The 14,956-nt window shown below is 43.0% G+C and overlaps 1 protein-coding gene across 3 annotated transcripts in view; it reads right to left on the bottom strand.

Annotated features, from left to right (window-relative positions):
- The window catches only part of SEPTIN10 (septin 10), a 34,006-nt gene extending 30,014 nt beyond the window's left edge, over nucleotides 1-3,992 (bottom strand). The window contains exons 1-2 of one of the 3 annotated variants that reach the window (XM_045519691.2): nucleotides 1,617-3,992; nucleotides 550-618 (exon numbers count right to left, since the gene is read on the bottom strand). In XM_045519691.2, coding sequence (XP_045375647.2) covers nucleotides 550-618; nucleotides 1,617-1,775 — 228 coding nt within the window. In that variant the 5' untranslated portion in view covers nucleotides 1,776-3,992. The remainder of the gene's footprint in view (nucleotides 1-549; nucleotides 619-1,616) is intronic. The other 2 variants (XM_010959119.3, XM_010959120.3) reach the window with 2 other exon arrangements.
- Between the last annotated feature and the right edge of the window lie 10,964 nt (nucleotides 3,993-14,956).

Below are 14,956 nucleotides of genomic sequence, written 5' to 3'. Positions count from 1 at the left end.
AACCCAGGACTGAAGGGAACCATTTAATCTGACTGATTATCCACACGTGTATCTTCAATTTGATTTTCAAAAACTGACAACTCACCTCGTTCACCAATTTAAATTTATCCCCCTTTTTAAATGTAACTTTTAATATGAATTACCAAAACACACCCCTCCTGTACAGACACACTTGGGAGCCCTTGGAAGCACTAGGATCTGACCTTGCACTCAGGAAGGCGTCTGACAGGCCGGACAGTGGCCTCCTGCGCTGTCACTACCAGGGGCTGCCAGCACCCCGACAAGAGTCGCGCCAGTCCCCACGGACGCTGTGGCAGCAGCTGGGGTTCGAATCTGCTTAATGTGGGGGGTGGGGGTTGAGGGGCAGAGACACTGCAGACACTCAACGATTATTCAATTCATCATTGATTTTTTAACTTGAATCAATATAAAAGTTAATTCATATTCAAGGTAAGTACCAACAAGAGCCCGTCGGGTCTCTCCGTAGTTACCCAGAAACCAAAGAGGCATCCAGAGTACAAGGCAGACCCACTGAGAAGATATACTCACATTCTGTTCACTGTCAGGCAGTTGGGAGGGCATACCAGCTGTTTTTGCTGCCATATGAGACTGAAAGAGCTGAAAAAGAAAAAAAAATAGAAGACATAGATTTTTACTCAAAAAACACCAATATCTAAGTAATATTTTTACATCAAAAAGGAATTCCAATATTGTCATTATCACCAAGTTTTGACTTGTAATCTACACAAATGACACGTTTAAAGCTGGTTTTCCTGTGGAAGGAGACTGGCGCCGGTCAGTAACACAGAATATCCCACACGTGATACACATTATTGCACTTACCCACACACACACACCAAAAAAAAAAGTAAAAAAATAGTAAACTCCCATTCACATCCAGGAAGACAAAGAACATTACTTTTACTTAGATTTTATGGGATTAAAAAGGGAGAATAAGCTATTTCACTTAAAATACTCTAGAAGCCAAGAAGGCCCTCAAAATTAGGTATATTCACTACAGCGTGCCAGGGGAAACAGAAATATTAATGTTCCAATTTCAGTATAGCTGGGACAGCAGGGATTTCAGTCTGAACAAGTCTCTCAGTTATCTAATTAAAATATAATTAGGATTCTGAAGGTTAAGTAACTCACCCTAAATCCTACCAGCCAAAGAGTTGTAGACACAGGTCTAACCTGACTGCAAAGCTGGGTTCCCTCTACGGAACCGAGCGCAGACAGAGCGCACAGTCAGTGAGTTCGCAAGGAGCAGGGAAGGCAGAGTTGTGGGGATTTCAGAGCTGCCTCAAAGGCACTGCCACCCTGCTTCAGAGCACAGCACAAGGCACTGAGGACACGCAGCATTTCCAAAAAGTGGTATCAATATGGATGTAGTCAGGAAAAATGCAAAGAGCGCCAATGAGAACACAGAGCAGAGTAAGTTCCCTTCCTCCCTTGAGCCCTGAGAACCCCCACAGCTCTCGCCCTCAGAGGCCACCAGACGCGCAGGCACCTCCTGGAGGGAACGATGCCAGTGTCAGCACTGGTGAGCGTGCACTCCCTCCGGTTTATGCACACGGCACACGCCCACCTCTGCGGTGGGTTTCCTTCCCACTTACCTCATGGTGAAGGCTGTCCCACCGTGGAAGCTGCCTCAGTCCACCCGCAGGGCGCTCTCCTGTCCTGTCACGACGCGATACGTGGTTGCACTGTCTGCGCCGAGGCAGCCCCTGGCCTTTAACCACAGCGAACGCGCTGCAGTGAGCAGCTCTGCCCATGCAGAGGGTGAGGGGAAACCCTGTGCTGCAGCAACACCTCAAACCGCCCCAGCACACCCCCTGGGGCTGCAAGCACAACCCCACAGACACAGGGACACCTCAGGGCTGCTTTCTACACCACCTTCCTCTGGTATCTCTGGGTAACACAAGCTTTGGAAGGTGGGCCCTGGGACTGAACAGGACGCACAGTGAGTCCAAACCCTGAGCAGCCAACCGAGCACACCGTTCCGGCATGAAACGGCTCCGGCCAGTTAGAAGAGGCCCCTGCATCAGGGCCACAGCTGAGGCCCCGCACAGGCCACCCAGACGGAACCAACTGAGTGAGAGCAGGACCTCCACGCGGGGTCTGCCAAGGCAGGGATGGACATCAGGTGCCACTCGTCTAACTGAACTTCACCTACCACAGAGCTTTAATGAAAATTAATCTTTAAAAAAGTACAGTAGCAAAGTAGTTTTCAGGTTTTTATATAATGGATAACATTGCTAGATTTTTGTAAAATGCTGCTTAGGAAGCAGTTTCATTGATAAGTAAAATTTGTTTAGAAAAAAAATGATAGATTTGGACTCTATCATTAAACTTTGACTAATAAAACCAAGGTTACACTTCTGTCATTTATGTACCTTCACAGCAAATATCTACTTTTGTTTATTCATTTCCTGTGTTTCTGAACACCTGCCAAAAAGCCTACTTAAAATATCCATGGATAAGCGTTTTGATCAGGAAGTACAAATGAGTCACATAAAAGTATTATAGTTGTTTTTAATATTGTCCACTGGTATTACCTGACTAGGCAAATTTCTAAAACGGGTTCTAGAATGAAAACAGTTTTTAATAAATTAACATGACATTATCAAACGTAAAATAACAAGAGGACAGGAGTTGACCCAGTCCTTCTAGCGGCAAACCCTAAATTAAAAAAAATCTGACAGTGGAATTCCAGTCTGCTCTACCACTGACTACCTAGTGCGAATAGTGTGCTGGGGAATGGGTCTCAGGCGGAAAAGACACAGTCCTTGATCTTAAGAACTTAGAGAAACACAAGGTCAAAACAGGCAATCAGATCTCACTCCAGGGCACAAGGGAGACTAAGAAAATCACTGCCTACACTTGACAACAGTCAGCAGCTCTTATTGTAAATACATGCATACATCATCTGTAAACACATGCATACATCATCTGTAAACACACACGTATTTAAATCTACACACCTACATCCTGGAAAGAAAAGACTGATAGAATACCTTTTAACTTCTGGGAAGTCTAACACATTTTTTTAAAGTTGTCATACATGACGAATCACAGAAAAGTGCCAGGACATTTTGGGAAAGGTCAGGTTCTCCACCTCCTTCAAAACTTCAATGTGGGTAGTATGGGCAACAGTCTGTGCTGGGGTCCCCAGGAGACAGGTGGTACGTGACCTTTCTCCTATTGGTCAATTACGGGAAAACATTCAGTGATTCTTCCACAACAGGACCCTAGATTTCCTGACAACTTTCCTGACCCTCTTGGAAACAATCCTGAATACTTGGTTTTCATTTTAACTTCACTTTACCAGTTTTTATCTTTGTAAAACTAATCCAAGAAATAGAACCAAAGTTTTCAAACTGTCCTCTAGAGTTTCTTAGAGCTCTTTAAGACAAAAAAAAAGAGAGATTGAAAAAGCAAAGAGTGGTCAAAATAGTGATCTGGGCCTATTTTATGGGTTTTAAGAGGTCAGGGTTCAAGAGGGGTTTTAAGCTCAAAAAAACCCACAAAATACCAAAAACCACAAAGACCTTACAGTAATGTATATGTAGCTGCTTGAAGTACAAATGCAATCGTGTTTTGAAATTACTTTCCCCTCCTTAATTAGAAAAGGCATATTTTATTATCGGACAAAATACCATTTCTAACTGTGTCACTTTAGTAACACTGCAGTGAACATCCCTCTGCAGCAGCCAGAGGTATGCCCTGGGATGTCCCTTCAGCAAGAAGGCCCCTCTGGTCACACAGACTGCAGTCAGCAGCAGCCTCCCTGCAGAGACGGGAGCCCAGACCACTCCCTCCCCAGGCAGTCCCAGCCAAGGGCGGGGCATGGCGGCGGGGTGTTAGGGCCTGGGCCTCAGGCCCTCCCTGAGGACTCTGCTTCCTAACCTCTCTACGTCCAGGGCTGCCAGGATCTGCATCTGGGCTGCAGCCTCTACTCTCCAGTCCTAATCCTCCCCTCTCCTTCAGGGCATGACCTCCCCTGCCCTCCTCCCACCCCAACTCAATCTCTTCAGCATCTGCTTCGGGGAGGACCCCCACACACACCTGTACAAGCATACATCAATCATTGTGTGCATCTGATAGTTCCCTCACGATAGATCCCTAGAATGTAATCACCCATCAGAGGTGCAAACATACTGCCAAACTGCTTACGTTTCCAAAATCATAAAAACAGTGTCCATTTCACTACATAGTCATCAACACAGGGTGTTAACAATTTTTAAGCATCAATTTGTTAGGCAAACACTGAAATCTTAATTTGACTTCTGGTATTTTGAACATTTTTTTTCAGGTTACTGGCCTAAAAAGTATATAGTATATTTTCATACATCACCAGTTCATGTTTCCCCCACATTTACCTATCAGGGTATTTCTTTTTTGTCTGTCTTATTAACAAGACCTGTTGGAAATAACTCCATGCTTGTCATATGAAGAACAAATGTCTTTTCCTGATTTGTCACTGATCTTTTCGATTTTCAGAGTCCAATCTATCGATATTTCCTGTTATGGCTTCTTCCTTCATGTGTTACACAGAAGTTTTTAAGCCTTCTAAAATTTACTTTCTAGTACTGTGTGAGTTACAGAAAGCTTGCTTTTCCTCAATGTTGTTGGCCTACGGCACCATCAAGGGATAGCAAAGTATATTCAAACATCTGTAGTCTGTCTTATGGAGATGAATCTCCCACGGGAAAAACCAGGACCCATGATCCTACTGTGGAGGCAGACCTGACACAGGAAAGAGAGATTCCTGACGGTCTAGAGCTGTCTAACAAGAGTGGGATGCGCTGACTGGGGTCTCAAGACTGGGGCTCAGCTGTTGGTCCTGGAGGTGAAGCAGTCACACAGTAACTGTCAACAGGGCAAACTGTGGAAGCAATTTCCGCACTAAGCAGGAAGCAAAAACAACGTTCTTCTAAGAGCACCTCCAGCCCAGACAACATGACTGAATGCCCTGAGCAAGCAGTGCGGCCAAGTCTGTGACGTGACAGACAATGAAGAGTGAGTCATGGAAACTGCAAGTGCAGACAAGGCGGGCTGAGGAAGGAGACACACAGCCGCACCTCGCGGACATGGAAAGGTTCTATAAATGAAAAGTGGATGAATTCCTGTGAGAGGGAGCATGTTACATGCAGGCCAGGTGAGGGGAAAACAGAAGAACTTGTTAAAAAGACTTAAAATTGACAAGGAACATTTAGGGGAGAAAAGAATACTGAGGGATAAGTGTAAAGCCTATCAATACACATTGCTCTTCATTTATTCCACAAATTTACTAACAGCCTGCATTTTCGGGAACTCAGGCATTGAAGCTCGAAGGTGAGTAAGTCCTGTCTTCGCAAGCTGATTTGCGCACGGGTGGGAGACATGCACACGGCTATGGACAGGACACAGCAGCGGCTCGTAGCGTAATGACCCTGCCCGGGCAGAGGCACTGCCAAGATGAGGCTTGAGGTGAGACTTGGAGGAGACGTAGGGATTCTCCTAGCAAACAAGAAAAGTAGGTAGAGGATTCAGTGTGTGCAAAAGCATGTGAGCACTCTTGGCGTGGTTGGAAGCTGCAGCCATTTCAGTATCATTTACGCCGAGGAGGCCGAGGTTTATGAGCAAGGAGGATGGCAGAGGAGAGAGGTGAGGCTGCAGAATGCAACGGGGCAGGGCACCCCCTGTGCCTCGGCATGAGGCCAGGAGCCCTGTCAAGCATCCCAGACTTAAAGTAACTCAACAGATATCACTGCCTAACAGGAAAGAAAATTTGAGTTTAAGGCTCCTAGGCGCCCCCGGATCCCTCAAGAGGCTTCCACCTAGCTGCTCAAATCTTAGTCAAGTGTACAGTTAATCTAGGGTAATCTTTACACGGTTATTAAAAACAAATGCAGTGTTAATTCCCATTTCTTCTCAGGTGTCCACTGACTCCGTAAGACTTGTCTCCTTTCACACTGGGAGCCATGAAAGTGCAGCCCAACTCACTGAGCAAGTCTGCTTACTTTTCAAACTGAACACAGTTAATACCATACTCCTAGTCACAGGCTGCAGTGTAGAAGTTATTGTCCCATTTTTGAAAGTCAGAAAAAGATAAATATTCAAAAGGAATGATAAAAGTTTCATATACTAAGAGTCTATACTGAAATACTGGCCATGGGGAATATTTTTACAAAGATTAGAATCAATAATTATGAACAATGAGAGAAATTATATGATGGGATATTAATTAATAAAATGGGAAATTATATGATGGCAAAAAAAAATTGAAGACTTTATTGAACCCTGGTTACAAGTAAAAATTATGCATATGAACAAGCATATACAGTCTGATTCTGGAAGGAAGAAAATAAATATTTCCTTTTCTTCTTGATATCCATTATTATCACCTATGTGAATTTAACAAAGACTAAAGTAGAAAAAAGAACGTCTTCCTTAAGTTCTATAAAAATGCACATAATCTACAGATATGTACTAAGTGCCTACTATATTCCAGGGACTGTCCAAAGCACTGGGGCTGAATAACAACAAAATTAAAAAACAGCCACCATGGGGCTTCCATTCCAGTTGGCGGAGGCAGGCAGAAATCCAGTAGAGCAAATGCTGGGATGTGTAGTAGAGAATAATAAATGCAATAGGAAAGGAGGGTGGGGTCAGAAATGAGGAGGAAGCATGGTGAGGGGACCTTTGTGAACAGGGTGGTCAGGGAACCGTTGTGAACAGGGTGGTCAGGGAAGGTGCAGTGCAGCCAAGACCAGAAGGAGCACAGGGAGCAGAGCCGGTGAAGCGGCAGCTGGGGGAAGAGCACTCCGGGTGCAGGGATGACAACTGCAGGATCCTGAGCCAGGGATGTGCTCTCGTATTGGAGGAACAGCGAGCAGGCTAAGGAGCGGAGGGTGGGGGTGGGGGGCGCAGAGCAGGGCCAGGCCAAGCAGGATGCTTGTCTAAGTCTTGGCTCTGAAGGTTTTCAGCATAAAGGGGCACAAGTTATCTTTGTACTCAAAGGTTCGCTCCAGCTACTGTGTCGAGAGCAGACTGTAGAAAGGCTAGGTAGAGCAAGGAGACGAGCTACGAGGCTAAGACGTTAATCCAGGAGAGAGATCCCAGCAGTACTGAGCAGGCGGGAGAGGTCGGGTGTGGTCACACTCTGGACCCACCTCAAAGGCAGGGCCAAGAGAACTTGCTGAAGGCTCAGTGTGGAGTGTGGGGCAATACAGACAATGATTTGCTCTAACGTTTTCGGCTTGAGCAACAGAGAGGAGGAGCTTCCATTTACTGGAAGTGGGAAGACGGTAGGAGGAGGGGGATTAGGGAAGATAGAAGTTCTCTTTGGAACACGTTAAATTGAAGACGCCTATTGGATACTCAAGTGAAGGTCCCGAGTAGGTACTGGATAAACAAGCCGAGAGTGCAGAGGTACCCAGACTGGAGGTAACAACTCTGAAGTCATTCACATACAGCAAGTACTCAGGGACCAGACGAATTACCAAGGGGGAGATGGCACTTAGAAAAGAGAAGGGAACCCAGATCTGAGCCCTGGGGGGACACCAGCATTTAAAGTCTGGGGCACTGATGAGCAACCAGTCCAAGTGACTGAGAAGGCACAGCCAAAGAGAGTAAAGGAAATCCAGAAGAGTGTGGCATCCTGGAAGGCAGGTGAAGAAAGCATTCGGGAGAGAGGGGGTGTCACTCCTCATCCTTGACCTACAGTGTGTGGCTGCTTTCAGGCAATAGTGTACAGCTGCACAGTTGTGACAGAGGCCACATGGCTCACAAAGCCAAACACGTTTACTACTTGACCCTTCAAAGAAAATGCTCGCCAACCCTTGCCCCAGAAGGATGAGAGGCTGAATGAATGAGGAACAGGTGGTACAATTTTTTTGACAGCATCAAGGCCTCCTGAGCTTCGTGGTTGTGACATGAAGGGATGTCCCTCCACCACACTCAGCTGTGAGGGCGCAAGAGCGGAGTCCAGGCACAGCTTGACTTAGGTGGCTGGTGTTTGCCAGGGAGAGTGATGAAGCCAGCAAGCCAGGCGGCTGAGACTGCACGCAACCAGGATGGGCTTAGAGCCGGGCGCAAAGGGACAAGAGGGCGCAGAGGGTGGGAGGGAAGGGAAAAGGCGGCGGGATCAGAGGACTGCAGGAGTGGGAGAAGCTGAGGGAGTGAACAGGCAAGGGAGGAGGGGTGGTCAGAGCAGAAATCTGCAGATGCGATTACGAGGGGTGCCGTTACTTACCAGGACAAGGTCCAGGGATTCACTACCAGAGGAGAGGCTAAAGTGGGGCAGAGAACAAGACACTGAGATGCCCGCAGTTGCACAGATCTGACGTTAGAGATCCACGGAGCCCCACAGCAAGAGGCATTTAAGCAACGACTCAACAGAGAGAGGTAGTGAGCATGCAGGGGACAGCTGAGTGAGACGGTCAGGTAAGAGGAGGTGAAGGATGGGGAGTGGCAGAGAGGAGTAGCCAGAGTAACTGCCACCCGGGACTGCGCTGCAGGCATCCATGAGTGACAGGAGGCTCGCGAACAGCCCCACTGGCCCCTTCACCCTCAGTCCCATATGAGGCTCCTCCTCCAAGTCAAGGAGCAAAGTGTGGGAAATGCTCTGAGGGCAGGAGAGGGACGTGGTCCAGAGCAGTCAGGTGAGGGGAGGCGGAACAGATTTTCAACAAGGTGCAAATGCCCCTCAACGGAGAGAGGACAGTCTTTTCCAGAAGAACTGGACTCCCACATGCAAAAAAATGAACTTTGTACCACATACAAAAATTAATTCAAAATGGATCGTAGAAGAAAAGGTATAAAATCTTTGTGGCCTTAGGCAAAGATTTCTTAGCTACAACACCAGAAGATGATCCATGGAGAAAAAATGATAAATTGACCTAATAAACTAAAAAACTTCTGCCCTTCAAAACATATGGTTAAGAGAATGAAAAAACAAGACATAACTTGGATAAAAGATTTGTAAATCATTTATCTTATAAGGGACTTATGTAAGAAATATCTGTATTTTTTAAAACTTGTACAACTCAAAAGACAATGGCTCAATTTAAAAAATGGGAAAAGACTAGAACAGATACTTCACCAAGGATACAGAGATAGCAAATAAGCACATGACAAAATGCTCAACATCATTAGCCATTACATAAGTGCAAATTAAAACATAAGATATCATACATACCTATCAAAATGACTTAAAAAAAAAAGACTATACTGGCAAGGATACAGAGTAACTGTTAGTGGGAATGCACATCAGTACAAACATTTTGGAAAACAGTTCAGCAGTTTCTTAAGTTAAAACCCACTTACTACACCACTTAGCAAACCTACTCCAGCTATCTACCCAAGTGAAATGAAAATTAATATTCAAATAAAAGCCTGTATGTGCATGTATACATATAATAACTTTATTTAAAACTGTTAAAAACTGGAAACCACCCAAATGTTCAGCTGGGAAAATGACGAACAAACTAAATTGTGGCACATCCACACAATGCAATACTACTTGGCAATAAAGAGGAAAATGCAACAACTTGGATGAATCTCATAGGCACTGCTCTCAGCTAAAGAAGCCAGCTCAAAGGCTACGCTAACTCTGTATATACGATCTCTGGTAAAGGCAGAGATGGTACAGAAAACTGATCAGTGACTGTCAAAGACCAGAAGCAGGACTGCAAAGAAGTACCAGGGAAAGTGCGGTAGAGGGCGATGGAACCGTTCTAAATGTTTCCCCGTGGTTGTGGTTACACAATTGTATGCAAAACTCATGGAATTTTACACTAAAAAGGAGTAAATTTCACTGTACATATAAAAAGCAGTAGCTAACAAAAACTTACACTATCTGAAGACAAACTAAATGATTGAGACAATAAATGTATGATTATTTGTCAGCAGCAATAAAAAAGAAAATATAAAGCAAATGTGCAAATAAAAAATGCAATTAAAATATTTTCTCCTACTGTTCAAGTTACTATTCAGTATTAGGTTCTTTTTTGCTCTCAGAGCTATGGGGAAACTGTAAACTATAATCCTTTCCCACACAACAGAATCTCTGTTACTCTATGACAAGCAGCCTTATCTTTCCCCAAAACAGAGAGTCCCCAGAAATTGTCTCAATGACCCATGTTACAAGAGAGAAGAGTTAACATGACATCAGCATAAATGTATGGCTTAAGAGGGGTGCTGGAATTAACTGCTTACGGTGGCAAGAGACAGAAACATCTGGAGCACTATGGAACTGCCCAAGCCACGTTGGGGGCCCAGGGCAAGGAGGTACCATCATGACATGAGCAAAAATAGAGTCTGTTCAACAAATTTTGAGAAAGTTAACCCTCCTCCAAAAAAGCAGAGATAACAGTACTTGGCTCACGGGGTTCGGGAAGGTAAATGTGCTAATGCAAGTCAAGCACGTGCCACAGTGTATGAATGATCGTCAGCAATGGAAACATTCAGTTATCCCAGTGGTGCCCCATACAAAAGGGTACCTTGAATACGTTAATGTTTGCAAAGATCTTCAGAGATTACTAGAGCACTAAAAAAATACAGATACATCTACAGAAGTTGAAAATACAAAGTTCCCTTTAGTTTTCAAAAAATATACATTAAATTTTAAGGCTATTTTTCTTCATGACTGGTAAATACAATTGAAAGCATCTCACAATATTTTAAGATTGAGTATGCAGACTGAGCCTGAGGTGAGTCTTCTTCCTGCCTGAAATATTTCTTCTCTGCTAACCTATGGCCACCTCTTCCTTTAATACTCAGCCCAATATTGAGCTTTCGCAAAAAGTATTCACTCTTCATATACTTTATAGGTAGTACAAATCACAAATTCACATATAGGTTGTATTTTCCAGAAGTTCATTTAAGTAAGTTTCTTGGATTTAGAATACAGTTTCCATAGAAACAATACTACAGTTAAGGTCCAAGTAGGTTCACAAATGCCTTAACCCATAATGTACCAACTACTGAGTCTTAGACTAAGTTTCCAAACCCAGCAGCAGACTAAGAAAAAGACATCTGTTGCCCTAACCCTAGAAAGACTAAGTCTAGATCACATATTCTCAATGGGGATTATGACCCGCCCCCACCACAAAGGGGGTAGAAATTGGTTCTTGGAGGACAAAAAACATCAATGGTTTGTGGCCCTCCAAAGCTCAATCAACCCTAAGTGAAAAAAATGTATTCTTTAGTATTAAATTTCTCTCATTATGAAGAACTTAATTATTTGGATCAACTAATTTAATAAGGCGAATTAAATCTACTATTAACTAAATTTGATTTAAATTTTTCTCCATAAAGGGCAATTATGAACAAAAGGTGGAGACACTGCTCTGGATAAACCCTGAAATAGGCCACGTCTGCATGTGGCACTTTCCCACCCGCCTCTCCACTCTGTCCTGCACTCCAGTCTCTTAACCCAGGTTGGTCCTAAATCAGCTGCCCACCTGTTTCACTCCTAATCAAACTCCTCGTCTCTCCACTCCGAGATCTCTCCAGCTGCTAGGAAAGTGACCTCTGACCACTCTCCCTGAGCCAGCTCTACTTTCACAAGAGGAGACGTGGTGGGGACAACTCAATGCCCTTGTTTCTAATGCCCTGAATCACTGCTCTACAGACTGGGCGTACTACCTACCAATTTCCCACCCACACGTACAGTACAGCCCTAGTTAACTACTTATCTTAAAACAAAGCTCCTTTGGAACAAAGACATCTTTTAATTTTTGAAAATCATTCAAGAAATTCTGGCTTAATTAATAACTCAGAATAATGTCCCGGCTCAAGAGTACACACTCAACTAAGTGAAAATAACACTGCACAACTATACTTGTCCCTGAATAAACTGGAGGACAGATCACTCACAAAATAGTTATGGTATCCATCAATATGCTCCCTGGTATTTCACTAGTTATGACTTCTGTCTACACATGTCACACTAGCGAGAACAAAAGGACTCCTCGCTGTCTCCATAAACATAGCCCAAACACAGTAGGATAAACCCAATCTGGTTCTTAAGAGGAGAGGAAAAGGAGACAGAGAAGACGTCCCACAGTCCTGCTTTGTTTTTTGGAAGTCCCTTGGTTGTGTGACACTAGGCTGCTGGAAACTAGCTTGGAGGGGCCGGGAACTCATCATACTTGGCAAGGGCCTGCAGGGCCAGCCCTTCCCTCCCTACACCCACATGGCAAACAGAAATTGCCTCTCCTCCTTTCCCCCAATCTTAACCCCTTCTTACTCCTCACGGTGCATATTTTACTTTTCCAACATATGGCATTATTTTAATTCCTACTGCAATTGTATTACTCAGGTCAGACATCCCAGAAAACAACCCTATGCCTCCTACATAATTCCTACTTCTGGTAATAAGCATTTCTGAAACACATCCCTTAAGAACCAGACGATTACTATGCAACCTCTGGTAAACTGCCATCTGCGTAAGTTTACATCTGTCAGGTGTCTCAGGCCAAGAGGTCAGAGTATTTAGGGTTCATTAAATGGAGAAAGATTCAAGACGTGGTTGAGAGGGTGTATCTCTATCCCTTTCCCCACAGAGGTGCTACAGCCTCAGCTCCCATGTTCGTGCACACGGTTGCCACTTCCTCTCAGTGAGTCTCCAAGCACCTTCCCTGTAACACAACGAAGTGAGAGAGAAATTCTCACACCTGGGTTCATTTCATCAGCTTCATTTCTGACCAAGGCTGCATTTCAAAAATCTTTCACATGCTGTTGACTCTGTCTTCCTTTTGTAGTCTCAATACCCAATTAGTTCATTTTTTAAAAAATTTACCCCAACAATTCATTTATTCCATAATTAAAATTTTTCTAGTGTCAGAAAAAACAGACTGAAAGAAATCTGAAAATTCTAGAATTCCCAATACAGTCAATCACGGTTCTTGTGAGAATATAGTCACCATGCTTCTCAAACAGATGCTCCAAACAGGTGGAGAGTCACCTGGCACTCCTCCAGAAAATCCAGGGCTAGGAGCTTGTCTACCAGGTAAAACTCTGATCACATACTTCCATTCGTCTATGACAGGAAAGTCTGTAGGTAGCCAAAAGGGGACCTGTACATTTGTGTGACATTATTTAAATTAATCAAACAAACAAGGGAAAAGGTCCTGGACAACTTTAAGATAGGCAAACAAAAGTTCACCTTTACAATAAAAGGTTCCAGAAAGAATCATAACGTAACGAACTTTGAGTTCTATTGTATCTAAGCTGCTTCAACTAAATCCTCAATGAAGAAATTTCCAGACTTTTTGAGAAATACAAAAAAAGTACTTAATTTCAAGTGTAACTGCCAAATAAAAAATTTCAAAGACAGAATACTCTAGCAAAATATGCATATCTACTAAAACTGATACTAACAAAATGTAAGTGTACTAAATCATGATATTTGCTTTAAAGGTATTTAAGATGAGAGTTTTTAATCTTGTGGTTATGTCATTGAGACTGTGAGCTTCTTATTTCTATGATCTTCAAATCAGTAGCAGATACAAATTGTAAAAGGTGTTAAATACATTTTTAAAATAAAGCATCATCTAAATCAAACTTCCTCCCAGATATGATCAAAAGAAAGTGTGAAAATTAAAGTTTTCAGTGAAAAAGCTTTGAGAGTCTGGTATTTTGTATGAGAAATACTTAATATCTTAAGCAGAAAAAAATAGATTTAGTATGGTTAAAAATGAAGGGCCAACATTCTTGAAAAGAGAAAACTTATTCTGTAGGAAAATATAAACATTTCGAACACCCTCTTCCTCCTTTCCCACACACCAAGTCAGATAAATAAATAAAAATCAATATAAGCAGTTACAGCCTGGAACTGTTAGGATCAAAATCAGCCTCAGAAAACCTAAAAGGCTTGGTTGGTGAAAGGCGGAGCTTCATCAGAACATAAATGCTGACTAACAGCCCCTGGCTGCCTGTAAGAATCTACCACTTATGTGTGTAACGTTCCATAAGAATAAAATAATTCAAGGTGAAAATGGTTTCCATATAAAAAATAATCAACACCTGTCCGCAAAGATTTATAATCATGACTATGGAGGATACAAAGAATATTACAGGCTGCTTTTCCTGAAGACAGGTCATTTAATGGGGAGAGGGGTAAGAATGAAAGGTTCACTAAAATTCAAATGATACAAAAAGTTAAGTAACAATACAAAACATAAATTAGGAGGTAGTGCATGGTCACACATGACTAAGTGGCAAACGAGCAGTATGACTGACGGCCAAGGGTTAAAGTGCTCTGGGAAAGTTTCAGAGGAGGTAGGACAGGAACCTGGTCTTTCATCATCTTATGATTATAGGACCTGGACCAGTGTGAAGGGATGTCTCTCCAGATGAGAAGCAACAAGGCACTGAGGTGGTAATTAACTCCAGGACATGAAAAAGAAGAATTAAAAGTCACAACTCAAGGTAGAAAGTAAAACAAATGAAGGAAGCTTCTAAGATACAAAAATTATCCTCACTGAACAAAAACTCAAAAAGAAACAGAAGAATTCAGAAGTATTGCTGCTGAAACAAGAAATGACAAAAGGAGTTAGGAATTGGAAAGATTTGGACACCATTAGAGTTTTGGTCAGGATAGTCTGAAGAAGCGGAACATCATGAGTCTGTTTCTCAGGAGACAAGAAAAGGTAGTGAACGTTATCTCAGGATCCACTATCACAGTGAGCAATAAATAACTATACAGTCAAGATCTCCTGAATCATAAAACTTATTGCAATTGTTAATAGGTGACATGCAGGAGATAATGGCAGACACAGTATCACCAAAAGCAGATCTCACCATAACTAGCTATGATTCCTTGAGCAATACACTGACCCTCCCTGAGTCTTAACATCTTCTTCTGTGGAAAAGTTTGAAAACCTGTTAAGTGAGATTTAACATAGAACTCTTTAAAAAATAAAGGTAGAATGAAAATGAAAATACAACATACCAAAATTTGTGG

Source organism: Camelus bactrianus, chromosome 28, assembly GCF_048773025.1.
Source record: "Camelus bactrianus isolate YW-2024 breed Bactrian camel chromosome 28, ASM4877302v1, whole genome shotgun sequence".
Lineage (NCBI taxonomy): Eukaryota > Metazoa > Chordata > Mammalia > Artiodactyla > Camelidae > Camelus > Camelus bactrianus.
This window is presented reverse-complemented; position numbering and strand designations above follow the sequence as displayed.